This window comes from Pan paniscus, chromosome 20, assembly GCF_029289425.2.
Source record: "Pan paniscus chromosome 20, NHGRI_mPanPan1-v2.0_pri, whole genome shotgun sequence".
In the NCBI taxonomy this organism is placed as follows: domain Eukaryota; kingdom Metazoa; phylum Chordata; class Mammalia; order Primates; family Hominidae; genus Pan; species Pan paniscus.
In genome coordinates, this window is record NC_073269.2 from 46,729,557 (window position 1) to 46,755,070 (window position 25,514).

A 25,514-nucleotide genomic window follows, 5' to 3' on the forward strand; every position below is an offset into this window, starting at 1 on the left:
TGACCCTATTGGATTTGTGTGGTGGTGGGTGACACCGTTCCAGTGTGGACGCCGCGTGTGACGGCGTGAGGGTGTGACCCCGTGAGACCCCACAGGAGGGAGTGACGGCGCGCAAGCGCGTGGATGCGGGGGTGAGTTTGTGCGCCGAGGCCCCCGCGAGTATGGCAGCGTGGCGAGCGTGACCCCGTGGGAGTGTGCAGCGCGTGACGCCGCCGTGCCCTCGCGAGTGCAGCCGTGCACCCCACGCCGCGGCCGGGTGTGACTGCGCGTGGGCCTCGGGCGGCGGGGCGCGGGGACCGCGGGCGGGAGGGGGTCCCGGGGGCGCGCTGAGCGCGGCGGCGGCGCGAGAGAGGGAGGCGCGGCGGCGCATGCGGATCTGGCTGAGCCGCGGGCCGGCGGGGCCGAGCTGAGCCGGGCTGGGCCGGGCCGGGCCGGGCCGGGCAGCGGACGCCGACAGGGAGGGCGGTCGGTCGCGGCGAGCAGCGGAGACAGCGACGCTGGCGGCCGTGGGCCCAGGTGAGCTGCTAGGGGGGCCGACAGCCCCTTCCCCAAGCATGTCCCCACCTGGCGAGCATCCCTCCTCCGCGCGCACGGGGCATGGCTGGAGCCCCGGGTCTCCCCGGCTGGAGGGAGGCAAAGGGTCGAGGGCAGGACGAGCCCACAACCCCCCCACCCGGTCTAGCTTCCGCGCCACGCGTGGGTCTTACCCCCAGGCCTTGTCCTTCCCAGGCCCCCTCCTTGGGCGCAGTGTCTGGACCGCAGGGAGAGAGGCGCGGCCTGGGAAGGGTTAAAGCCTCTGATGCCACCGCAGCCCAGCGCCCCACCAGCCTTTGCGGGGGGGGGGTGTTGGGGGGAGGCTCGCAGGACACCCCTTCCCGGCTTCCCTATTACCTGCTCCCTTCCTTCCCATTCAATCGCGTTATGGCCAGAGCTGATCCTTGGCCTGGCCAGAGGGCTAACAGGAGTGCTAAGGGCCTCCCCATCTCTAAGTGTCCTCCACTGAAGAAAACAGCTGTAACCACCGTTTAACAGGGAGGGAAACTGAGGCACAGAAAGGCCAAGTTAAAGATACTCGGTTAAAGATACAGCAAGAATAAAGCGGAACTTGAATTCATTTCTGTCTGACTCCAGAAGAGGCAAATTGATTTGCTGAGATGTGTGAGGAAAAGATGAAGAATAATAGCAAGGAACATGTATCGAGGGCTTGCAGTGTACCAGATACCATGATCCCTGCATTAATAACTTACCTCTTCAAACACCGCTAAGAAACGGGTACGATTATCATTATTTTTTTTTTTTTTTTTTTTTTTTGAGACGGAGTTTCACTCTTGTCACCCAAGTTGGAGTGTAATGGCGCGATCTCGGCTCACTGCAACCTCTGCCTCCCGACTTCAAGCAGTTCTCCTGCCTCAGCCTCCCAAGTAGCTGGGATTACGGGCATGAGCTACCACGCCTGGCTAATTTTGAATTTTTAGTAGACATGGGGTTTCACTATGTTGGTAAGGCTGGTCTCCAACTCTTGACCTCAGGTGACCCACCCACCTCCTTGGCCTCTCAAAGTGCTGGGATTATAGGCATGAGCCACCACCTGGCCTACCCTTTTTTGTGTGTGTGACAGAGTTTCATTCTGTCATTCAGGCTGGAGTGCAGTGAGTCGATCTCAGCTCACTGCAACCTCCATCCCCCAGGTTCAAGCGATTCTCCTGCCTCAGCCTCCCAAGTAACTGGGACTACAGACACGTGCCACCACACCTGGCTAATTTTTGTTTTTTTTTTTAGTAAAGACCGGGTTTTGCCATGTTGGCCAGGCTGGTCTCGAATTCCTGGCCTCAAGTGATCCACCTACCTTGACCTCCCAAAGTGCTGAGATTATAAGCATGAGCCACCGTGCCGGGCCATCATTACTATTTTGCAGATGAACAAACTAAGGCCCAAAGAGTGGAAGTATTTCAGCCAAGGTCACACAGGTGGTAGGTAGCTGTGTGCTCACTTTCACTTTTCCATGGAAGGAGGGAAGAACAAAAATGGATTTGGGACTGGGCACAGTGGCTCACATGTGTAACCCCAGCACTTTGGGAAGTTGAAGTGGGCAAATAGCTTGAGCCCAGATGTTTGAGACCAGCCTGAGCAACATAGTGAGACCCCCTCTCTACAAAAAATACAAAAATTACCTGGTCATGGTGGAGCTTGCCTCTAGTCCCATCTACTCAGGAGGCTGAGGTGGGAGGATCGCGTGAGCACAAGAGTTGGAGGCTACAGGGAGCTATGATTGTGTCACTGCACTCTAGCCTGGGTGATAGAGCAATACCTTGTCTCAGAAAAAAAAAAAAAAAAGATTTCAATGTGTCCCCCTAAGGGACAATTTCCACTCTACTCACTCTACTGACCAAGACTTAGACCCTGCCTTCCTAGAATTCAGTGGGTTGGCAATTGTCTGGGTCTTTTGAGGACATTGATCTCCCAACTTCCTCCTTTGTTAGTCTTTTTTTTTTCTTTTTTCTTTTGAGAAGGAGTCTTACTCTGTCGCCCAGGCTAGAGTTTAGTGGCACAATCTCGGCTCACTACAACCTTCGCCTCCCAGTTTCAAGCAATTCTCCTGCCTCAGCCTCCCGAGTAGCTGGGATTACAGGCACCTGCAACCTCGCCCAGCTAATTTTTGTGTTTTTAGTAGAGATGGGGTTTCGCCATGTTGGCCAGGCTGGTCTCGAACTCCTGACCTCGTGATCCACCCGCCTCAGACTCCCAAAGTGCTAAGATTACAGGTGTGAGCCACCACGCCCAGCCGTTAGTCTTAGAATCAGGCCTGGGGGCCCAGAAGGTAAAGGAGATACATCTAATGTCACTTAACCCTTTAAATTTCTTCTCTTTTTTTTTTGTTTTTTTTGAGATGGAGTCTCACTCTCTCACCCAGGCTAGAGTGCAGTGGTGCGATCTCGGCTCACTGCAACCTCCGCCTCCCCGGTTCAAACAATTCTCCTGTCTCAGCCTCCCGAGTAGCTGGGATTACAGGCATGCACCACCATACCCGGCTAGTTTTTATATTTTTAGTAGAGGCGGGGTTTCACCATGTTGGCCAGGCTGGTCTGGAACTCCTGACCTCAGGTGATTCACCCACCTTGGCCTCCCAAAGTGCTGGGATTACAGGTGTGAGCCACCGTGCCCGGCCAATTTCTTCTTTTTTTAAATAATTTTTTGTTTTCTATTTTTTTATTTTCATTTAATTTAATTTTATTTTTTCTGAGATGGGGTCTCACTCTGTCGCCCAGGCTGGAGTGCAGTGGCGCGATCTCAGCTCACTGCAACCTCTGTCTCCCAGGTTCAAGCGATTCTACTGTCTCAGTCTCCTGAGTAGCTGGGATTATAGGTGCACAACGCCATGCCTGGCTAATTTCTTGTATTTTAGTAGAGATGGAGTTTCACCAAGTTGCCCAGACTGGTCTCGAACCCCTGAGCTCAGGCAATCCACCCGCCTTGGCCTCCCTAAGTGCCAGGATAACAGGCATGAGCCACCGTGCCCAGCCTATTTTTATTTTTTTATTTTTGTTTGAGATGGTGTCTCGCCCTGTTGCCCAAGCTGGAGTGCAGTGGTGCCATCTTGGCTCACTGCAACCTCTGCCTTCCCAGGTTCAAGTGATTCTCCTGCCTCAGCCTCCTGAGTAGCTGGGATTGCAGGCATGCACTACCATGCCCAGCTCATTTTTGTATTTTTAGTAGAGATGGGGTTTCACCATGTTGGCCGGGCTGGTCTTGAACTCCTGACCTCAAGCGATCCGCCTGCCTTGGCCTCCCAAAGTGCTGGGATTACAGGTATGAGCCACTGTGCCTGCCCCCTCCACTTTAAATTTTTTTTTTTTCTTCTTCTTTTTTTTTTCTTGAGAATGAGTCTTACTCTGTCGCCCAGGATAGAGTGCAGTGGCACAATCTCAGCTCATTGCAACCTCCGCCTCCTGGGTTCAAACGATTCTCCTCCCTCAGCCTCCTGAGTAGCTGAGATTACAGTAGCCCGAAACCACGCCCAGCTAATTTTTGTATTTTCAGTAGAGACCGGGTTTCACCATGTTGGCCAGGCTGGTCTCGAACTCCTCACCTCGTGATCCGTCTGCCTCGGCCTCCCAAAGTGCTGGGATTACAGGCAGGACCCACTGTGCCCAGCCCCATTAATGCAAACATTCTATCACCTTTTTTTTTTGAGACGGAGTCTTGCTCTGTCTCCCAGGCTGGAGTGCATTGGCATGATCTCGGCTCACTGCAGCCTCCACCTCCCAGGTTCAAGTGATTCTCCTGCCTCAGCCTCCTGAATACCTGGGATTACAAGTGTGTGACACCACGCCCAGCTAATTTTTGTATTTTTAGAGACAGGGTTTCACCATGTTGGCCAGGCTGGTCTTGAACTCCTGACCTCAGGTGATCTACCCATCTCAGCCCCAAAAAGTGCTGGGATTACATGCATGAGCCACCACGCCTGGCCCTATCATCTATGTTTGAATCCTAGATACTAACTGGCTGTGTAACCTTGGAAAAATAGATCAACTCCTCTGTGCCTCAGTTTCCTCCTCTGTAAAATAGGTGTAATAATAGCCAACTGTTAGGGAATTAAATTTGTGGAAATAATAAGAGAAGGTACATGAAGTACTGACCGCAGTGAAAGTGTTCAATATGTTCATTATTGTTATTACTGCATTACAGAACTCTATTGTTCTAATTATAACAGTGACAATTTGCTGAGCCCTTAATATGTGCCAGGGGCTAAGCCATGTGTTTTATCACATCCTGTGAAGTGGTGAGGGTGAACATTATTATTATTATTATTTGGAAATAGGGTCTCGCCATATTGCCCAGTTTGGAGTGCAGTGTCACTATTATAGATCACTGTAGCCTTGGCTTCTTGGGCTCAAGCCATCCTCCTGCCTCAGCCTCCTAAATAGCTGGGACTGCGGGTGGCAACCACCACATTTGGCTAATTTTTAAATTTGTTTTAAAGACAGTTTCTGGCTCTGCTGCCCAGGCTGGAGTGCAGTGGCGCTGTCTTGGCTCACTGCAACCTCCATTTCACAGGCTCAAGCCATCCTCACACCTCAGCCTCCTGAGTAGCTGGGATTACAGGCACGTTGCCACCACATCCGGCTATTTTTTTTTTTTTTTTTTTTTGAGACAGAGTTTCGCTTTTGTTGCCCAGGCTGGAGTGCAATGGCATGATCTTGGCTCACCACAACCTCCGCCTCCTGGGTTCAAGCGATTCTCCTGCCTCAGCCTCCCGAGTAGCTGGGATTACAGGCATACTCCACCTCGCCTGGAGAATTTTGTATTTTTATTAGAGACAGCGTTCTCCATGTTGGTCAGGCTGATCTCGAACTCCCAACCTCAGGTGATCTGCCCGCCTCTGCCTCCCAAAGTGCTGGGATTACAGGTGTGAGCCACCGTGCCCGGCCAATTTTTGTATTTTTTTGTAGAGACAGGGTTTCACCATGTTGCCCAGGCTTATCTCGAACTCCTGGGCTCAAGCAATCCGCCCTCCTCAGCCTCTCAAAGTGTTGGGATTATAGGCCTGAGCCACTGCGCCCAGCTTATTTTTATTTTTATAGAGATGAAATCTTGCTATGTTGCCCAGGCTGGTCTCCAACCCCTGGGCTCAAGCGATTCTCCTGCCTCTGCCTCCCAAAGTGCTGGGATTACAGGCATGAGCCACTGTGCCTAGGCCTTATCATTGTTATTGTGTCCACTTTAAAGACAGAGAAATTGAGGACAAGAGAGGGGACAGGACTCAAAGCCAGTCACTGTTAGAAATGAGACTTGATCCTAGACCTAACCTACCTCTCCCTATGTCCAGGCCTCACCTTCCCTGATGGCGCAGGTACCAGGGGAAGTGGACAACATGGAGGGCCTGCCTGCTCCTAACAACAACAACCCTGCTGCCCGCTGGGAGAGTCCGGATCGGGGCTGGGAGCGGGAGCAGCCGGCTGCGTCCACTGCAGCGGCCTCGCTCTTTGAGTGCTCCCGGATCAAGGCCTTGGCAGGTACCTGGAGGAGGGCTGGGGTGGGATGAGGAGGAGGGGGAAGGGGGAAGGGTGCCCGAGAACCTTGGTGGCTGGGAGGGTGGGAAAAGAGACCAGCACTGTCCAGTAGAACTTTCCATGATGGTGGAAATAGTCTATATCCATAATGTACAATATAATAATCACTAGTCTATGTGACTTTTGAATGCTAGAAATGTGGACAGTGCTATGTGACAGCCTTCGAGTTTTAAATTTTATTTAGTTTTAATTAAGTTTATTTATATATATATTTTTTGAGACAGAGTCTTATTCTGTTGCCCCGGGTGGGGTGCAGTGGCGAGATCTTGGGTCACTGCAATCTCCACCTCACCGGCTCAAGCCATCCTCCTACCTCAGCCCCCTGACTAGCTGGGACTACAGGTGCCCGCCACCACACCCAGCTAATTCTTTTTGTATTTTTAGTAGACACAGGGTTTCACTGTGTTTGCCAGGCTGGTTTTGAACTTCTGACCTTAAGTGATCCACTTGCTTTGGCTTCCCAAAGTGCTGGGATTACAGGCATGAGCCACTGCACCCGGCCCAGTTTTTTTTTTTTTTTTGAGACGGAGTTTCGCTCTTGTTGCCCAAGCTGGAGTGCAGTGGCGCGATCTCGGCTCACCACAACCTCCACCTCCCAGGTTCAAGCGATTATCCTGCCTCAGCCTCCTTAGTAGCTGGGATTACAGGCATGTGCCACCACGCCCAGCTAATTTTGTATTTTTACTAGAGATGGGGTTTCTCCATGTTGGTCAGGCTGGTCTCGAACTCCCAACCTCAGGTGATCCACATGTCTCGGCCTCCCAAAGTGCTGAGATTACAGGCATGAGCCACGGCACCCGGCCTGTTTTAATTAAATTTAAATAGCCACATGTGGCTTGTGACTGCTGTATAGGTCAGCACAGCCTTAGAGCCTTAGAAATGTACAGTCCCAGAATGGTGGGACTCTGTAAGCATATTCCCTTAGAATCCCGAAATGCAGAGCCATCAGATCTTTGGAACTTGAAATGTCTAAGAGATTCTTAGACCTCTTGAAATGAAGACCTCTGGCCTGGCGCGGTGGCTCACGCCTGTAATCCCAGCACTTTGGGAGGCAAAGGTGGACAGATCTCTTGAGTGCAGGAGTTCGAGACCATGTTCGCCAACATAGTGAAACCCTGTCTCTACTAAAAAAAAAAAAAAAAAAAAAAAATTAGCCAGGCGTGGTGGCATGCATCTGTAGTTCCAGCTATTTGGGAGGCTGAGGTGGGAGGATGGCCTGAGACTGTGAGGTGGAGATTGCAGTGAGTCAAGATCGCACCACTGCACTCCAGCCCCAGCAATAAAGCAAGAACCTATCTCAAAAAAAAAAAAGAAAAAAAAGAGCTGTGGAAATGTGAAACATTATCATCACAGTCCTAAGAAATTTTAGTCATTGTTCCCTAGGATCATAGGCCCTTAGAAACTGAAACTGTAATACACAGGAACCTTTGGGACTTGATAATACTAAACCTTTGGAGTTTCCAATTAGAAATGTGGATCTTGAGAAATTTGACATAGAGTGACCAAAACCTTCCTGCTTTTACCACCGAAACTGTCAGCCTTGGGCCAACCAGTACAGTGGGTCACCCTACCATTTTTTTTTTTTTTGAGTCAGGGTCTCACTCTTTCACCCAGGCTGGAGTGCAGTGGTGTGATCATGGCTCACTGCAGCCTTGAACTCCTGGGCTCAAGTGATCCTCCCACCTCAGCCTCCTGAATAGCTGGAACTACAGGCATGCGCCACCATGCCTGGCTAATTAAAAATAATTTTTTTTTTGGCCAAGCATGGTGGCTCATGCCTGTAATCCCAGCACTTTGGGAGGCTGAGGCGGATGGATCACTTGAGATCAAGAGTTTGAGACCAGCCTGACCAATATGGTGACACTACTAAAAATACAAAAATTAGATGGGTGTGGTGGTGGGCACCTGTAATCTCAGCTACCCGGGAGGCTGAGGCAGGAGAATCACTTGAACCCGGGAGATGGGGGTTTCAGTGAGCTGAGATCACACCATTTCAATCCAGCCTAAGTGACAAGAGCGAAACTCTGTCTCAAAAAAAAAAAAAAATTTTTTTTTGTAAGATGGGGTCTTGCTATGTTGCCCAGGCTGGTCTGGAACTCCTGGGCTCAAATAACCCTCCCACCTCGGCCTCCGAAAGTGCTTTGATTACAGGGGTGAGCCAGAGTGCCTAGTAGTCACCCTACTTTGATGTATCAGAACAATATTAGCAAAGACCAGAGAACTTTATAGTTAGAGAAAGACCTTAGACCTTTAGAACTGTAGACCCTTGAACCTTATTAGTACTTAGTATTCATAGAGGTTTGGAACCTTAGAAGTGTTTAATCATCAGCATTAAAACTGGCAAAGACCCTGAGGAGCCTCAGAGATATGGAACTTCATAATCATAAGCCTTTAAAACATGACACCCTAGCACCTTTGACCCTTGGGACCTTAACATCTTAGAAACACGGAGTGCTAGAATCGTAAAATATAGATGATCATAATCATGAATTCTTAAAACCCAAAGGTCAGAATCAGTTCCCTCCAAATCTTAGAACTTTAGTAATTCAGCAGTTTATAATCACAAGATGGATCTCTGATACTAAGATTTTTGGAACTTCATTTATTTATTTATTTATTTATTTATTTATTTGAGATGGAGTCTCACTCTGTTGCCCAGGCTGGAGTGCAGTGACGCAATGTCAGCTCACTGCAACCTCCACCTCCCAGGTTCATGAGATTCTCCCGCCTCGGCCTCCCGAGTAGCTGGGACTACAGGCCCGCACCACCTTTTTTTGAGACGGAGTTTCGCTCTTGTTGCCCAGGCTGGAGTGCAATGCCGCAGTCTCGGCTCACTGCAACCTCCGCCTCCTGGGTTCAAGCGATTCTCCTGCCTCAGCCTCCTGAGTAGCTGGGATTACAGGCGCCTGTCACCTTGCCTGGCTAATTTTTGTATTTTTAGTAGAGATGGGGGTTTCACCATGTTGGCCAGGCTGGTCTCGAACTCCTGACATCAGGTGACCCACCCGCCTCAGCTTCCCAAAGTGCTGGGATTACAAGCATAAGCCACTGAGCCTGGCAGAAGCCAGCTCTTAAAGGGCCTTGCGGGGTACCAGGGAGCTATGGAAAGATTTTAAGCAGAGGTGGGAAGATTTTAAGCAGAGGTGGGATATGGTTAAGATGAGAATTAAGGACTCTCCAAATCTTAGAACCATGCTTCTGAGAGCATCTTGCCCAGGGAAATGTAGAAATCCCCTTTAAGATTAAAAAAAAAAAATCCTCTCCAGTTTGGGCAACAAAGCAAGATCCTGTATGCACAAAACTTTAAAAATTAACTGGCCACAGTGGCATGTGCCTATATTACTCTGGAGGCTGAGGCAGGAGGATCGCTTGAGCCCAGGAATTGAAGGCAGTGATCTATGATGGCACCACTGCATTCCAACCTTCCAGCTTGGGCAACAGAGTGAGATCTCACCTTAAGAAATTTTATTTTATTTTCTTTTTTTTGAGACAGAGTCTCGCTCTGTCACCCAGGCTGGAGTGCAATGGCACGATCTTGGCTCACTACAACCTCTGCCTCCTGGGTTCAAGCTGTTCTCCTTCCTCTGCCTCCCGAGTAGTTGGTATTACAGGCGCCCGTCACCACGCCCAGCTAATATTTTGTATTTTTAGTAGAGATGGGGTTTCACCATGTTGGCCAGGCTGGTCTTGAACTCCTGACTTCAAGTGGTCCACCTGCCTCAGCCTCTCAAAGTGCTGGGATTACAGGCGTGAGCCACGCCCAGCCTGTATAATTTTCAAAAATGCTCACAAATGCACAATTCTGCTTAAATCTCCCATGCTTAGGGTTCACATATAGCTCTACAAGTAAAACACATTTATAGAGGAACTCCAGACCCCAAACCAGTAATATTCAGCTTAATAGTAACTTCATGATGCTGCTCTCCTGCTGAAACCACCTTGCCACTCAAAGTGCAAATGTGACGTAGACCACTACGCTGCATTTCTTTTGCATCCCTTTGCCCAGCTCTCTCATGGTTTTTCTCCCGCTTTTATTTTGAGGCAGAGTCTCACTCTGTCACCCAGGCTGGAGTGCAGTGGTGCGATCACGGCTCACTGCAGCCTCGACCTCCCAGGTCGCCTGTAATCCTAGCACTGAGGCGGAGATGGGAGCATCACTTGAGCCCAGGAGTTTGAGACCGACCTGGGCAACATAGTGAGACCCTGTCTCTATCAATTTTTTCAACATTAAGGAAAATTGTTTGGACCCCATGTTCAGTGTGTTCTCCTACTCACCCTCCACAGTTTGTGGCTCACTACTGTCATTGATCTGTGTGACGCCTCTCTCCAATTCTCTTTTATTCCCAAATCTCAAATCAATTTCTTCTCCCCTGTAGGCAACCACTGACATTGTTTTGTTTTGTTTTTTTAAATAAAGATGGGGTCTTGCTATGTTGCCTAGGCTGGTCTTGAACTCCTGGGCCCAAGCAATTTTCCCACCTCGACCTCCCAAAGTGTTGGGAAGCCACTGCTTCTGACCCCATTCAGATAGTTTTTAATGTGAATCTTTTTCTTTGCATGAGAATAATTTTGCAAAATGTGCATTGCTAATGAGTAAGCATATATATATATATATTTAACTTTTTATTATTAAAGTAGTTCATGACACAGAATGGCAGATAAATCATGCCAATATTTCCACAAATGAGTACTGTCTTGTAACCAGCACCCATATTAAAAAACAGAATATACAACGGGGTGTGGTGACTCATGCCTGTAATCCGAGTGCATTGGGAAACTGAGGCATGATGATCACTTGAGGCCAGGAGTTCAAGACCAGTCTGGGCAACATAGAGAGACCCCGTCTCTACAAAAAAATAAAAATAAAAATTAGCTGGGCGGGGCCAGGCGTGGTGGCTCACGCCTGTAATCCTAGCACTTTGGGAGGCAGAGGTGGATGGATCACGAGGTCAGGAGATTGAGACCATCCTGGCTAACACAGTGAAACCCTGTCTTTACTAAAAATACAGAAAATTAGCTGGGTGTGGTGGTGGGCACTTGTAGTCCCAGCTGCACGTGAGGCTGAGGCAGGAGAATGGTGTGAACCTGGGAGGCGGAGCTTGCAGTGAGCGGAGATCAAGCCACTGCACTCCAGCCGGGGCAACAGAGAGAGACTCCGTCTCAAAAAAAAAAAAAAAAAATTAGCTGGGTGTGGTGGCATGAGCCTGTAGTCCTAGCTACTCAAAAGGCTGAGGTGGGAAGATTGCTTGAGCCCGAGTTCCAGGCTGCAGTGACCTAAGAAGGTGCCACTGCCCTCCAACCTGGGCAACAGAATGAGATACCATCTCTAAAAAACAAACAAACAGAATGTGACATATGACAGCTCCAGAAAAGCATCCTCATGCCACCTCCCTATCACTACAGTCCAAGGGTATACTCTCTTAACTTCTAACAGCTCAGCTTCATTTTGCTGCTGTTTTAACTTTCTATAAATGGAATAATGCATTGTGTGTTGTTTTATGTCTGGCATTATTCACTCAACGTTATGCTTGTGGGAGATTCATCCATGTCTCCCTGTGCTTGTGGGTTGGTCCTTCTCCTTGCTGTATAGTGTTGCATGGTGTGAAAGTACCACAGTGTGTTTGTGCATTAACCTGTTGATAAGCATTTGGGTTGCTGCTAGTTTGGGGCTACTATAAATGGTGGTGTTGGGCCAGGTGTGGTGGCTCACACCTGTAATCCCAGCACTTTGGGAGGCCAAGGCAGGCGGATTACTTGAGTCCAGGAGTTCAAGACCAGCCTGGGCAATACAGTGAGACCCCATTTCTACTAAATATACAAAAAAGTTTCCTGGGTGTGGTGGTGCATGCCTGTAATCCCAGCTACTCAGGACGCTGAGGCAGGAGAATCACTTGAACCCAGGAGGTGGAGGTTGCGGTGAGCCAAGATAGTGCCACTGGACTCTAGCCTGGGTAACAGAGTGAGACTCTGTCTTAAATAAATAAATACATAAAATAAATGGTGATGTTCTCAAGTTTCTAGTACACATATTTGGTGGACATATGCGCTTGTTTCTGGTGGTTTACACCCACGCAGGAGTGAAGCTGTCCAATCATAGAGTAAGGGTATATATTTTATTTTACGTATATATGTATCTGTTGTTGTTAATTGAGACAAGGTCCCGCTATGTTGCTCAGGCTGGTCTCCAACTCCTAGGCTCAAGCAGTCCTCCTGCCTTGGCTGCCCAAAGTGTTTGGATTACATGTGTGAGCCATGCGCCCGGCCAAGTGAGTGCATATCTAACTTTAGTAGAGACTGCCCGTTTGTATCGTTTTATATTCCCACTAGCAGTGTACCAGAGATTCAGTTGGTGTGCACCCCACCCTTGCGATGGTCAGTTTTTTTGTTTGTTTGTTTGTTTGTTTTGAGACAGAGTCCCACTCTGTTGCCCAGGCTGGAGTGCAGTGGCGCAATCTCTGCTCACTGCAACCTCCGCCTCCTGAGTTCAAGCAATTCTCCTGTCTCAGCCTCTCAAGTAGCTGGGATTACAGGCGCACACCACCACGCCCAGCTAATTTTTGTATGTTTAGTAGAGACGGGGTTTCGCCATGTTGGCCAGGCTGGTCTCGAACTCCTGACCTCAGGTGATCTGCCTGCCTCAGCCTCCCAAAGTGCTGGGATTACAGGCGTGAGCCACCATGCCAAGCTGATGGTCAGTCTTTTTAATTTTAGCCATTTTGGTGGCTGTGCATTCTGTTGTGGTTTTACTTTGCATTTTCCTGATGACTAAGAACAACGAAGAAGGTGAAGCACATTTTCATACATTTATTGGCCATTCAAATATCCTTTAGTGAGATGGCCATTCAAGTCTTTTTTTTTTTTTTCTTTTGAGATGGAATCTTGCTCTGTTGCCCAGGCTGGAGTGCAATGGCACGATCTCAGCTCACTGTAACCTCCGCCTCCCAAGTTCAAGCAATTCTCCTGCCTCAGCCTTCTGAGTAGCTGGGAATACAGATGCCCGCCACCACACCTGGCTAATTCTTATATTTTTAGTAGAGATGGGGTTTCACCATATTGGCCAGGCTGGTCTCGAACTCCTGACCTCAGGTGATCGACCCACCTCTGCCTCCCAAAGTGCTCTGATTACAGGCGTGAGCCACCATGCCTGGCCTGATTTTTAATTTTTTATACAATGGGGTCTGGCTATGTTGCCAAGGCTGGTGTGGAACTCCTGGCCTCAAGCAGTCCTCCTGCCTCGGCCTCCCAAAGTGCTGGGATAATGGGCATGAGCCACCATGCCTGGCCTGATTTTTCTATTCCTGATTACAGTCTTGTTAGCATGGAGCAAGAGTTGAGAACTGAAATGCCCACCAAGACCAGATGGGCTGCATACACTGAGAGAACTGGGACCTCCTGTAAGAGGGCAGCGGCCACACAGCTCCCGTGATGGCAGCCTGGCAGGAATGGAGGTCCAGGGTTGCCATATCATGTGATATTTCATGAGAAGCCCAAAATCTAAATTTTTTAAAGACAAAGTCTTCCTATTTTAAAATGTTGGCAACTGATTTACATTTTTATAAAACGCAGTCGGGGTGCAACCAAATATATCTCAGAGGCTGGGCGCAGTGGCTCATGCCTGTAATCCCAGCACTTTGGGAGGCTGAGGCGGGTGGATCACCTGAGGTTGGGAGTTCGAGACCAACCTGACCAACATGGAGAAACCCTATCTCTACAAAATATACAAAATTAGCCGGGCTTCGTGGCGCATGCCTGTAATCCCAGCTACTCGGGAGGCTGAGGCAGGAGAATTGCTTGAAACTGGGGGGTGGAGGTTGCAGTGAGCCAAGATTACACCACTGCACTCCAGCCTAGGAGACAGAGGGAGACTCCATTTCAAAAAAAAAATAATAAATAATAAAATAAATAAATAAAATATATATGTATACACACACACACACATAGACACACACATCCCTACCTCTCTCAAGTATGAGTTCCCAAAATCGATGATCCCCCAGAATCCATTGAAGAAAGCCAAATCTAGTCCAAATCTCTCTTTTTGCGAATGTGAAAACTGGGGTCCCAAGAGGGGAGATGACCTCGAGAAGTCACCTGGCCAGTTATTAGTACAGACAGGGCAGAACCCAGTTGTCCTCATTCTGGTACCACTCTAGGGATGCACTAAAATTCCACTTTGGCTTTAGTACTAGCCAAAACCTGCTATTTGGCATGGGCATCATCTGTTAGAAGGCAGAAGATTAAATACTCAATTTAGCATCTTTTCTGCCATCACTTTCTCAGGTATGATTGATGATCAGTATTCACATAGGGTCCCATCTTATCTAAACAGCACAAAACCCACATTGACACAAACAAGATATTTCCTTTGCATTTACTGTTAATATTTGCATATTTGTTTTCAAACTAGAGGTAAACATTCAAGGTGCAATTTAAAGTTAAAAAAATACAGATAAGTAAATGTATATTTTCTACTGCTAGAGTAAGAAGCAATATTTTTTTTAATTGTATTTTTAATTTTAGTGGGTACATAGCAGTTATATATATTTAAGGGATAGATACTTTTGTGTTGCAGACAATCCAATTATACTCTTTTAATTATTTTAAAGTGTGCAATCAGGCCAGGTGCAGTAGCTCATGCCTGTAATCCCAGCACTGGGAGGCCAAGGCGGGTGGATCACTTGAGTCCAGGAGTTTGAGATAAGCCTGGGCAACATGGCTAAACCCTGACTCTTCTAAAAATACAAAAACTAGCCGGGCATGGTGGCGCATGCCTGTAGTCCCAGCTCTTCGCAAAGCTGAGGTGGAACGATGGCTTGAGCCTGGGAGGCAGAGGTTGCAGTGAGCCATGATCTTACATCACCGCACTCCAGCCTGGATTTTATACAGGGCAGACCCTGTATCAAAAAAAAAGAGAGAAAAACAAGTACAATTAAATTATGATTGAATATAATCACCCTGTTGTACTGATATCAAATACTAGATCTTACTCATTCTTTCCATATTTCATACCCATTAACCATCACCCCTTCCCTTAACCCCACTATTGATAATGTTACAAAAGGTAAATTTTATGAAAAAGGAAATTATTGAGAGATTTCAAATGGTTGAAGGAGAAATAGACTGGAAATATACATCTTTATTCCTGAATTAATGGAAAACTTAATAGGAAACAATATTATTTAGTAATGGGATTTTAACAGTAACTGTACAGGCTAAGCTGCCAACAAATCGACTTCACAGTACAGTGGCTTAATGGAGAAGCTGTTTCTCCCTCCCAGATAACCTCGAGATGATCAACACAGTTGGCAGGAAGACTCAGCTCAGAGAGGTCAGTGTACATTCCAGGTTAATTTCATCTTGTATTCTGTAGACATTGACCTTGGTTTTCCAGTTTATGGGAGTCAGGGGAAGAAAGAGGAAGGCCAGGCAGCAATTTTCTTTTTCTTTTTTAAACTTTATTTTTGGCCAGGTGAGGTGGCTCATGCCTGTAATCCTAGCACTTTGGGAGGCCAAGGGGGGCAGATCACGAGGTCAGGAGATCAAGACCATCCTGGCTAACATGGTGAAACCCCATCTCTACTAAAAAAAAATACAAAAAAAATTAGCCGGGCATGGTGGCGGGTACCTGTAGTCCCAGCTACTGAGGAGGCTGAGGCGGAAGAATGGCGTGAACCCGGGAGGCAAAGCTTGCAGTGAGCCGAGATCGCGCCACTGCGCTCCAGCCTGGGCGATAGAGTGAGACTCCGTCTCAAAAAAAAACAAAACAAAACCCAAAAAACAAAAAAACCACTTTATTGGCACCCACCACCATGCCCGCTAATTTTTGTTTTTCTGGTAGAGGTGGGGTTTCACCATGTTGGCCAGGCTGATCCCGAACTCCTGTCCTCAGGTGATCCACCTGCCTCAGCCTCCCAAAGTGCTGGGATCACAGGCATGAGCCACCGTGCCTGGCCTAAACTTTATTATTTATTTATTTTGGAGGCAGAGTCTCGCTTTGTAGCCCAAGCTGGAGTGCAGTGGCACGATCTCGGCTCACTGCAACCTCCACCTCCCTGGTTCAAGCGATTGTCATCCCTCAGCCTCCTGAGTAGCTGAGATTACAGATGTGCGCCACTAAGTCCTGCTAGTTTTTTGTATTTTTAGAAGAGACAGGGTTTCGCCAAGTTGCCCAGGCTGGTCTCGAACTCCTGAGCTCAGGCAATCCGCCTACCTTGGCCTCCCAAAGCGCCAGAATTACAGGTGTGAGCCACCGTGCCCGGCCTTTTTAAAACTTTAGATTATGAAATAATTACACATTCATAGGAAGTCGCAAAGATAATAGAGATGATAAAAAGACATGTAACTGGCTGGTTGTGGTGGCTCGAGCCTGTAATCTCAGCACTTTGGGAAGCGTACGTGGGAGGATTGCTTGAGCACAGAAGGTTGAGACCAGCCTGGGCAACATCGTGAGACCCTTGTCTCTACAAAAATAAAAATAAAAAAATCAGATGGGCATGGTGGCATGTGCCTGTAACCCCAGCTACTCAGGAGGTGGGAGGACTGCATAAGCCTGAGAGGTTGAGGCTGTAGTGAGCCATGATTGTGGCACTGCACTCAAGCCTAGGCGGCAGAGTGAGATTGTGACTCAAAAAAAAAGAAAAAAGAGTAATTCTACTAAAAAATGTCCAAGGGATTTGAATGACATTTCTCCAAAGATATACAACTGTCTGATGGAGCATGAAAAGATGCTCAACATCATTAGCCATTAGGGAAGTGCAAAAGAAAACCACAGTGAGGTACAACTTCACACCCACTAGGATGGCCATAAAAAAAAAAAAAAAAAAAGTAGAGGGAAATGACCAAGCCCAGTGGCTAACACCTGTAATCCCAGCACTTTGGGAGGCCTATGTGGGTGGATTCCTTGAGCCCAGGAGTTTGAGACCAGCCTGGGCAACATAGTGAGACCCCTGTCTCCACACCAAATACAAAAATTAGCCAGGCCTGGTGGCATGCTCCTTTGGTCCCAGCTACTTGGGAGGCTGCGATGGGAGGATCACCTGAGGCTGGGAGGCAGAGGTTGCAATGAGCCAAGATTGCACCATTGCATTCCAGCCTGGGCAACGTAGTGAGACCCCCGTCTCAAGGGAAAAAAAAGGAGGGGTTGGGAAACAGCAAGTGTTGGCAAGGATTTGGAGTCCTCACACATTGCTGGTGCAGCAACATTTTTTTTTTTTTTTTTTTTTTTGAGACAGGGTCTGGCTCTGTCACCCTTGCTGGAGTGCAGTGGCATGAGCACAGGTCACTGCAGCCTCAACCTCCCAAGCTCAAGCGATCCTCCTGCCTCAGCCACTCAAGGAGATGGGACTACAGGGGCATTCCACCCTGCCTGGCTAATTTTTTGTATTTTTTTGTAGAGACAGAGTCTTCACCATGTTCCCCAGGCAGGTCTCAAACTCCTGTACTCCAGCAATCCACCCGCCTTGGCCTCCCAAAGTGCTGGGATTACAGGCATGAGCCACCATGCCTGGCCTATGGTGCAGCTACTTTGGAAAACAGTTTGACAGTTCCTTAAGGCCGGGCACAATGGCTCATGCCTGTAATCCCAGCACTTTGGGAGGCTGAGGCCATGGCTGTATTTATCCATGTCCTCTCTGAACTGAGCTCTGTGAGGGCCCTGCTGTATTCACAGAGCCTTGAACAGGCACAGAGTGTGCATTCGAATATTTATTGAATGAATGAATGACTAGAGCCAACTGGGGTCACAAGCAGGGAAGGCTTCCTGTGCAAGTGACATGTCAGGAAAACTTCAAGGGACAGGAAGGTTGTCACCAGGTGGGTGGCAGAGGGTAGGGGAAGGCGTCACAGGTAGGAGGAGACATGACTGCTGAGGCTGGACTCTCTCTCTTTTTTTTTTTTTTTTTTGAGAAGGAGTCTTGCCCTGTTGCCCAGGCTGGAGTGCAGTGGCGTGATCTCGGCTCACTGCAACCTCCGCTCCCTGGTTCAAGCAATTCTCCTGCCTCAGTCTCCCGAGTAGCTGGGATTACAGGCATGCACCACCATGCCCGGTTAAGTTTCTTTTTGTATTTTTAGTAGAGACAGGATTTCACCATATTGGCCAGGCTGGTCTTGAACTCCTGACTTTGTGATCTGCCCGTCTCAGCCTTCCAAAGTGCTGGGATTATAGGCATGAGCCACCGCGCCCAGCCGACTCACTCTTTTTTTTTTTTTTTTTGAGATGGAGTCTTGCTCTGTCGCCCAGGCCGGAGTGCAGTGATGCGATCTTGGCTCACTGCAGCCTCCGCCTCCCAGGTTCAAGCAATTCTCCTGCCTCAGCCTCTCCAGTAGCTGGGATTATGGGCGCCCGCCACCATGTCCGGCTGCTTTTTGTATTTTTAGTAGAGACGGGGTTTCACCATGTTGGCCAGGCTGGTCTCGAACTCCTATCTCAAGTGATCCGCCTGTGAAGCTGGACTCTTGCAGAGAGCTGGGCCTGAGCAGGCTTGGCTCGCGGAGGGCTGGGGTGAAGGTGGAAGCGCCTGGGGGCTCATCAGGGCCTCTCCTCCAGATGAGCGGGAAGCCGTGCAGAAGAAAACCTTCACCAAGTGGGTGAACTCGCACCTCGCCCGCGTGGGCTGCCACATCGGGGACCTCTATGTGGACCTCCGGGACGGCTTCGTGCTCACGCGGCTCCTGGAAGTGCTGTCTGGGGAGCAGCTGGTGAGGGGGCCTGAAGGGCTGGGGCAGGGGTCCTCCCTGGGGTCTCAGGCTGGGGGTTGGGCTTCTCTGGAAGGGCTGAACTGCAAGCAGGGGCCTGGCTCATGGGCGAGTGGAACGTGCTGGAAGGGCCCTGTGGGTAAGAGGTCCCTCCACTCGGGTGTGTGGGGCTGTGGCGCTGGGGCGGAGCTTGGTTGTGAGAAGCCTGGGCGCGTGGCTGGAACCGAAGCTGATGGCTCGCTAGCTACGGTTGCGAGGCGGGGCTTCGGTGTAAGGGGCCGGGCTCTGTTGCAAGGGGCAGGGCTATTAGAGAAGGGAGGAGCTTTGTTAGAAGGGACTGGCCCGGGTTATGAGCTAGCAGGGGCATGCTATAAAACAGGGGCAGAACTGTGTTGCGGGTTGGGGGTGGGTAGTGGATGAAGGTGCGGGGATCTAGGCTAGGGGGCAGTGTTCGTTGGTAGGGTGACACCTAGGTCGTGGGTGTCTAGGGACGCAGACGGTGTCCTGGGATGTGGCTTGTTGTATAAATTGGGGCTGTGTCTCTGGGCTTGAATGGGGTTTCATCTAAAAGCGTGGGATTCTCATGGGGTAGAGATTTGTTAAAGGACTGGAGCCTGGATCTCAAGGAATTGTGAGGGGCATGGCTATGGAATAGGAACAAACAGCTGGGCGCTGTGGCTCATGCCTGTAATCTCAGCACTTTGGGGGGCCACGGCGGGAGGAACACTTGAGCCCAGGAGTTTCAGAACAGCCCGGGCAACATAATGAGACCCCCGTCTCTACGGTTTGTTTGTTTGTTTAAATTAACCAGGCGTGGTGGCGCAGGCCTGTAGTCCCAAGTACCCAGGAGGTTGAGGAGAGAGGATCGCTTGAGCCTGGGAGGTCGAGGCTGCAGTGAGCCATGATTGCACCACTGCTCTGCAGCCTGGGCGACAAAGCGAGACTCTGTTTCTCTCGCTTTTTTCTTAAATTTTTTATTCTTTTAAATAGATACGAGGCGTCACTATGTTGCCCAGGCTGATCTAGAACTCCTGGACTCAAGCGATCCTCCAGCCTCGGCCTCCCAAAGTGCTGGGATTACAGGCGTGAGCCACTGCGCCGGGCAGAGACCCTGTCTCAAAAATAAATAAATAAATAAATAAATAAATAAATAAATAAATAAATAACCCAAGCGCTGTGCTGAGACCCGTTTCTACAAAAAATTTTTTAAAAATCAAAAAGCATTAGCCGGGTGTGGTGGCGGGCACCTGTAGTCCCAGCTGCTCAGGAGGCTGAGGCAGGAGAATTGCGTGAACCCAGGAGGCAGAGGTTACAGTGAGTCAAGATCGCGCGACTGCACTCCAGCCTGGGCGACAGAGTGAGACTCCGTTTCAAAAACAACAACAAAAGCCAAAAAAAAAAAAAAAGAAAAAAAAAAGAATAGATAGGAACCAACGCTATTGGAAGGAATTGAGCTATAAACAAGGGGAAGAGCACTGGGGCAGGGCGGAGCTTGATTGGGACGGGCGTGGTTCTAGGTAGGGACCCTAAAGGGAAGCAGCGAGGGGTGTGACGCAGGAGTTTTTGTTTGTTTGTTTGAAACGAAGTCTCACTCCCTCACCCAGGCTGGAGTGCAGTGGTGTGATCTCGGCTCAACTGCAGCCTCCTCTTCCCGGGTTCAAAGGATTCTCCTGCCTCAGCCTCCCGAGTACCTAGGATTGCGGGAGCGCGCTACCAAGCCCGGCTAATTTTTGTATTTTTAGTTAGAGACAGTGTTTCGCCATGTTGGCCAGGCTGGTCTCGAACTCGTCGCCTCAAGTGACCCACCCGCCTCGGCCTCCCAAAGTGCTGGGATTACAGGATTGAGCCACTACGCCGGGGCGGCCATGGGATTAGTGGCAAAACATTGGTAGAGAGGGATCCAATGGCAGGGCCAGGGCTGAGACTATGGGCTAGGAGGGCGGGGCTTCATGATAGGGGGCGTGGCTATCAGGTTCGAAGTGGGGCGCCCGTGGAAGGGGCAGAGCCAGGGACGTGAATAAACCTTGAAGGGATGTGTTCTTTAAAGGGTCTGGCTATGGGAAGAGACAGGGCTTCTTTAGAAGGATTGAGTCCTGTGTCTTGGATAAAACGAGAGGAGGACAGCCTGATCCTGGACACTCAGGGGGCGTGGCCATGGGAGGCGGGCTTCTTTGGAAGCTGTGGGGTCGAGGGCGCCATACTCCTGTCTGTCCAGACCCCCGATCGCCCACCGCCCCTGTCGCCCTAGCCCAGGCCCACGCGCGGCCGCATGCGGATCCACTCACTGGAGAACGTGGACAAGGCGCTGCAGTTTCTGAAGGAGCAGCGCGTGCACCTGGAGAACGTGGGTTCGCATGACATCGTGGATGGGAATCACCGGCTGACGCTGGGGCTGGTCTGGACCATCATCCTGCGCTTCCAGGTGACCCGCGAGTGGCCCCTGCCAAGCCCCACAACATGGGACTTAGGAAGGCGTTCCCCACCATTTACCCATTCATTCTTTCCTTCCAATAATATCCTAATATGCTGGAATCCTATTCCAGGTGGTAGGGATGAAAATAATGATAAAAATAATTGTCACGATCACCACCATCACGATAATCATTTTGTATTGACCCTGTTCCAAACACTGTTCTAAGCACTTGACATTTAATACACACAGCAACCCCATAAATTAGGTACTATTTAGTACCCCATTTTACCAGTGAGGAAATGGAAGCCCAGATAGGTGGTGTCATCTGCCCAAGATCACATATAGCTGGGTGCTGGAGTTGAAATTCGAATCCAGGCAATCTTGATCCAGTATAGAGACAAATAGACAAAGGTGTGCCTTTTAGGAGCTTACATTGTGGTGAGGAAGACAGATAATAAATACATAAATATGTAAAGAAGACATGTATGGAAAAAGGACCAGTTCTAGTTAGAGAAGTTTAAAAAGCTATGCAGGGCCAGGTGAAGTGGCCTGTAATCCCAGCACTTTGGGAGGCTGAGATGGGAGGAACACTAAGGCCAGGAGTTTGAGACCAGCCTGGCCAACATAATGAGACCTTAAATAAATTTAAAAAATTAGCCAGGCATGGTGGTGCGTGCCTGTGGTCCCAGCTACTCAGGAGGCTGAGGCAGGAGGATCACTTGAGCCCAGTAGTGTGAGGCTGCCGTGAGCTATGATCATGCCACTGCACTCCAGCCTGGGCAACAGTGAGACCATGACTTAAAAGAAAAAAAAAGCTACGCAGAAAAATACAGATTATGATAAAACAGTAATAGGGATATAAAATGTCAGTTGGTGGTGTTGAGATTTTAGATATGGTGGTCAGAACAGTGCTGTCTGGGAAGTTGATGGCTGAATGACATACAAAGATGAAGAGAGAATGCATTCCAGGCAGGGAGCACAGCAGATGCAAAGTCCCTGAGATAGAAATGAGCTTGGCATGTTGGAAATACAGGAGGAAGAGCAGTGTGGCTAGAGAATGGGAGGCAATGGGAGACATGGAGGAGCTGAGGCTCAGGGGATGGAAGGGGCTAGGTGATCTGTGATGAGTAATTTGGATTTTATTCTGTCTGAGATGGGGAGAGGTTGCAACATTTTATCGAGGGAGGTGCATACAAGTTTAGAAAGATAGAACCCTTTGGCTGGGCATGGCGGCTCATGCCCATAATCCCAGCACTTTGGGAGGCTGAGGCAAGAGGATTACCTGAGTTTAGGAGTTCGAGACCAGCTTGGCCAACATGGTGAAACCCCATCTCTACTAAAAATACAGAAATTAACTGGGCTTCGTGGTGCATGCCTGTAATCCCAGCAACTCAGGAGGCTGAGGCAGGAGAATGTGAGCCGAGACCACACCACTGCTCTCCAGCCTGGGTAATAGACAGAGACTCTGTCTCAAAAAAAAAAAAAAAAAGTGACTGGGCTTGGTGGCTCACGCCTGTAATCCCAGCACTCTGAGAGGCTGAGGTGGTTGGATCACCTGAGGTCAGGAGTTCGAGACAAGCCTGACAAACATGGAGAAACCCTATCTCTACTAAAAATACCAAATTAGCTGGGCGTGGTGGCGCATGCCTGTAATCCCAGCTACTAGGGAGGCCAAGGCAGGAGAATCGCTTGAACCTGGGAGGTGGAGGTTGCGGTGAGCTGAGATCACACCATTGCACTCCAGCCTGGGCAACAAGAGTGAAACTCCATCTAAAAAAAAAAAAACAACAAAGAAAGATCCCTCTGGGTTGGAGGTGTTCACCAACATTGGGAGCTGAGAGCCCAGGGAGGAGGATGGAGTTGGACCAGGGTGGGACTATGGGGAAGCAACAAGGGGCAGGTGGGGAAGACACTCAGGGAGTGGAGTGGACAGGCCTTACGGGAGGGGAGAGGGAGAGGGTGTCCAGGGGAAGACTCAGAGCTCTGGCCTGGGGACTAGAGGATGATGGGGCTGCCCTGAGACAGGGACAGGGAGAAGGAGCAGGTGTGAGGAACACCCTGAGGGCAGTTTGAGATGGGTCCAGTGGTTATGGGTCCAGGACATTGGAGTTGGGGATGTTCCAGGTAGATGGAACAGCCAGTGCTAAAGAACCAAAGAGGGAGGATGCTTGTGATTCAGGGAAAAGGCCAGCAGGTATGGAGTGGAGTGAGCTGTTGAAGATGAGGTCATCAACTTACTGATGGGAGATCATGGGAACTTTTACTTTTACCTTGAATGAAACAGAGATACGGAGGGTGTTGAAAAGAGGAGCAAGGATCTGATTTGAGTGTTCGCAGGGTCCCTCTCTCTGCCATGTGGAGAACAGACTGTGGATGCAGGAGTGGGGAGATCAGCATGAAGGCCACCGCACTAGCCTAGGCAGGAGACGGCAGTGCCTTAGACCAGGAAAGTGGCCCAGATGCTCAGTTTGGAGGCTTCCTTGGAAACAGAGACTGAAGTCCTAACTGCTCCCCTAATTGTGGATGTCCTGGCCCTCAGGAATTATCCTCACACTCCTGGACCCCCACCCCCAGCCAGAAGCTGCCTCCCCCATCTCCTCTGTCACCTGCCACCTTCTCTGGTAGCAGATGGTGAGTGGGGGGCATTCGAAGCCTCGAGCTCTCCAGGCCCTGGTAGCCATTTTTTGTATCTTCACAGATTCAAGTCATCAAAATTGAGACTGAGGACAACAGAGAGACACGCTCAGCCAAGGATGCTCTGCTCTTGTGGTGTCAGATGAAGACAGCTGGGTAAGCACCCCCACCACCTTCCTTAGGAGGTTAGGCAAGTGGTCCCCTAACCTCTGCAATTCCTTCCCAGACAAGAGCTCAAGGGGCAGCCCATGTCCTCAGGGTCAAAAAGTTACATCTGAAACTAACCAGCTGGTAAATAAAATATGTCCACTTATCCAGCCTTGACTAATAATCCTTCCTAACATGCTGGAAGGCCAGGTTCAAATTTATTTTGAACTTGCTCTGTCACCCAAGCTGGAGTGCAGTGGCATGCACTGAATAGCTCACTGAAGCCTTGATCTCCTAGGTTCCAGTGATCCTCCCTCCTCAGCCTCCCAAGTAGCTGGGACCACTGCACCCCACCCAGTTTCAAATGTAGAACTCTTGGCCTCACTAGGCACAGTGTCTCATGCCTGTCACTTTGGGAGAATGAGGTGGAAGGATTACTTGAGGCTAGGACTTTGAGACCAGCCTAGGCAACATAGCAAGACCCCATCTCTACAAAAAGTTGTGGGGTTTTTTTGTTGTTGTTGTCGTTGTTGTTTTTAATCACAGGCATGGTGGCAGACGTCTGTAGTCGTAGCTTCTCAGGTTCCCAGGAGGCTGAGATGGGAGGATCATTTGAGTCCAGGAGTTCAAGGTGCAGTGAGCTACGATCATGCCACTGCACTCCAGCCTGGGCTACAGAGCAAGACCCTGTCTTGAAAATAAATAACAAACACATAAATAAATAAACAAATAAATAAATAAAAATAAAATAGAACTCTTGGACTCCTCAGAGACCAATGCTGGAAAGAGGTGAACTGTCCCCAGCCTGCTCTCTTCTCTCTCTCCCCCATCCCATTTCATCCTACATTTCAAGAGATCTCACATTCACCTATGTGGACCCTCAGTGCTATGTCCAAGCTCTGGCCACCCTCTCCCGCTGTGAGCATCACCCTTCTGCCTCACAGGGCATACACAGGAAAGTTCAAAGTCCTTGGTCGCTTCAGTGTGGCTGAGCTGGTGGCGGGGTGGGGTGCAGGCTCTACTGGGAAGGTTCCCTTTGGCCCCCAACTCTCTGCCCTGCAGGGAGCAGTAAGACCTGAAACTCAATTGTCCTCTGTAGAGCAGCCCCTGGGAGGATGGAGGGAGGGGCAGGTGTGGGATGGAGGTGGGCTTCTCTGACTCTCATCCTTCTGGCTGTCTTGCAAAGGAGATCATGGGGACTTTTGCCATCTGTTTCTCCATGTGTCTATCTCTATATCTGCTTTTCCTTGTACTTATCTCTTCTCTCCTCCCTCCTTCCCTCCTTTCCTCCTTCCCTTTTCTCTTCATGTCTTCTTTCTCTCTCCTCTCCTTTCCCTCCCCATCTCTGTCTATATCTTGCTCTCTGTCTTGATATCTCTCTCCTTCCTCTCTCTCTCCTTCCCTCTCTTCTCTCCTTTCTTTTGCTTCTCTTTTTCTCTTCTCTCCTGCTATCTATCTTCTATCAATCTATATATCTATCATCTATCAACCTATATCTATTACGTATGTATGTATGTATCTATCTATCTTCTATCAATCTATATATATATCATCTA

General features: G+C 49.4%; 1 protein-coding gene across 4 annotated transcripts in view; it reads left to right on the forward strand.

Moving 5' to 3' along the window:
- Positions 1–210: 210 nt before the first annotated feature.
- Positions 211–25,514, forward strand: part of SPTBN4 (spectrin beta, non-erythrocytic 4) — a 105,991-nt gene continuing 80,687 nt past the window's right edge. For 2 of the 4 annotated variants that reach the window (XM_034945101.3, XM_034945102.3), the window contains exons 1-5: positions 374–516; positions 5,828–6,014; positions 18,616–18,767; positions 21,013–21,186; positions 23,876–23,967. In XM_034945101.3, coding sequence (XP_034800992.2) covers positions 5,843–6,014; positions 18,616–18,767; positions 21,013–21,186; positions 23,876–23,967 — 590 coding nt within the window. In that variant the 5' untranslated portion in view covers positions 374–516; positions 5,828–5,842. Of the gene's footprint in view, positions 517–5,827; positions 6,015–18,615; positions 18,768–21,012; positions 21,187–23,875; positions 23,968–25,514 lie in introns of all 4 variants that reach the window. The other 2 variants (XM_034945099.4, XM_034945100.2) reach the window with 2 other exon arrangements.